The 2241-nt window shown below is 60.9% G+C and overlaps 1 protein-coding gene across 1 annotated transcript in view; it reads left to right on the top strand.

The window, feature by feature from the left end:
* Positions 1–1140, top strand: part of LOC104133346 (scavenger receptor cysteine-rich type 1 protein M130-like) — a 17209-nt gene extending 16069 nt beyond the window's left edge. Inside the window, exons 9-10 of the mRNA XM_035902111.1 lie at positions 176–271; positions 941–1140. Of these exons, the coding sequence (XP_035758004.1) occupies positions 176–271; positions 941–1140 (296 nt within the window). The remainder of the gene's footprint in view (positions 1–175; positions 272–940) is intronic.
* Positions 1141–2241: the final 1101 nt, after the last annotated feature.

Genomic DNA, 2241 nt, shown 5'->3' with positions numbered 1-2241 from the left:
CTCTGAGGCCATCTAGCAGGAGATCAGGTACAGCCCAGCATGGGAGGAGCAGGCGAGGTTCAGTGGCTCAGGTGAGTGTGGGTCCCTCATGGGGAGCGCATCTGTCAAGGTCTTCCCCCTTCCCCCTCTGTCCCCTCTGTGCCTGTCCCTGGGCCAGCCCTGCTGCTGTCCGCAGGCTCTGGGAGAGTTTGGGAGCCCTTCTCTGAGGCCATCTATGAGGAGATCAGGTACAGCCCAGCATGGGAGGAGCAGGCGAGGTTCAGTGGCTCAGGTGAGTGTGGGTCCCTCATGGGGAGCGCATCTGTCAAGGTCTTCCCCCTTCCCCCTCACCCATGGCTGAGCCCCTGCAGTCCCCTGGCCCATGGTCCCTGCAGCTCTGGGGCTGTGGGGAGAGCACCCAGGTCCTGGCACCAAGAGAGGAGCTTCCTCCCCACTGCTTCTTCCCGTCCCATCCGGGGACAGCCCCTCTCTGCCTGCCCCTGCACCCCTGGGTGAGACCTGAGGGGTGAGGGAAGGGGCTGTCGCGGGGCAGTTCTGAGAGCCCCTGTGAGAGTTTGTCCCAGGGGACCAGGCTGAGTCTGTGGGTCCCCCGTCCCCAGCAGCACTGAGCACCAGCCTGCTCAGCAGAGTGCACTCCCATAACACCCGCTGCGCCTTTCACCAGGCTCCTATTCCCAGGGGTCCTTGACCAAGCTGCAGCCCTACCCCGGGGACAGAAAGAAGGAGGATGGTCCGAGATCAGCACCAGGTAATAGGGTGTGGGAAGGAGTGGCACAGTGCTGTCACTGGATGTCACCATTGGAGGTGGGGAGAACACAGCTGGGGAGTCTCCTGTGCTGCCGCCAACACCAGTGTCTGTGCCCCATGTCCCTACACATCCTCCCATCCTCTGCTGTGCCAATGAATCTTCTCAGTGTCATCAGGTCCCCTCTCCTTTCAGATGTCCCTGTCCTGCCTGAGGGTGACCCAGCCGATGGCTATGATGATGCCAGGGAGGTTTCTGAGCCAGAGGAGGATCCTTCCCCTGGGCAGGGAGACTGGGAAATGCCCAGGGCACCCGAGGAGGCAGCAGGAGCCAGGGATGCCCCTGGAGGTGAGACGGAAAGATGGTGCTGCTGGATTATGAGGTGCCATCCCTGATTCTGCATGAATCACTGCTGTCCTGAGAGCCCAACCTCCTGGGATGGGGGAATGTGCCCCAGGAGTTTTCCTTGGGGGTCCGGGGGTGGGAGAGGGAGCTGACCATGTCAGGAGTGGTGAGGGGAAGGGAGGATGATGATGTACAGAGCAGGAGGGGCACCCCGTGGGGTGAGTGTGCCATGGCCTGCCTTGCTGCTTGCAGGGGCAAACCTGCACCCCCAAAGTGCTGGGGCCCCTGGGGCTAAGGGAGATGCCTGCTGCCTGCCCCCAGAGAGCACAAGCTATGATGATGCTGAAGAGGTGTGTCTGGCACATCCCCCGGAGGACACAAAGGCTGAGACACTGAAGCTCAACGCACACCAGTCCCTCAGACCTGGGCCAGGACAGCCCAGCCCTGCTGTGCAGCTGGGGGCAGCCGGGTGGGAGGAGAGGGCTGTGCAGCTGGGAGAGCCCTGAGCACCCTCTCCCTTCTCCCATGGGCAGCACAAACAGCCCGGCATTTCCTCCATTTTGATTCCCCTGGATTTGCATCGTGCTGCCATCTTTGTTCGTATTAAAAGCCCTTGGGGGTTTGAGCTGTAGCTGGTGTTTGCCTGCCCAGGTATTGGGGTGTCTCCTTGAGGATGATGGGGAGGAGCAGAGAACAAAGCCATGGTGGTGGGGAAGGGACAGATGTAACAGGGTAATATTGTGGGGCTGTGAGAGCCCATGGTCCCTGGGGAATATTCCTGATGAGAGAGACATTTCCATCCTGCCAGCCACAGTTTCCAGCAAAAACTTGCTCTCAGCAAGGTCCCGTAAGTGCCCATCTCTTAACCCTAGGGTTCCTCAGTTGGTTTTTCCCCCAGGCCCTGCCTGGTCCAAGCTGGTGCCATACAGAGAGGCCACAACAGAGCTGCTGTTTGGGGTGATCCCAGGGCTGTGGCCTCACAGCAGTTAGCCCTAAGGTGGCTGTGGTGCACAGGACTCCCCAGCCAGCCCCATGGGGGTATCACGGCTGGTGCATCACCTCCCACAGTGGTTAGGAGGAGCTGGGGCACATGGGGCTGGCATTGTCCCTTGGCTGGCTCTGCCAGGACCCCAAACTCCATGGGCTGTTCC

Source organism: Egretta garzetta, unplaced genomic scaffold, assembly GCF_000687185.1.
Source record: "Egretta garzetta isolate BGI_Z169 unplaced genomic scaffold, ASM68718v1 scaffold119, whole genome shotgun sequence".
In the NCBI taxonomy this organism is placed as follows: Eukaryota; Metazoa; Chordata; class Aves; order Pelecaniformes; family Ardeidae; genus Egretta; species Egretta garzetta.
This window is presented reverse-complemented; position numbering and strand designations above follow the sequence as displayed.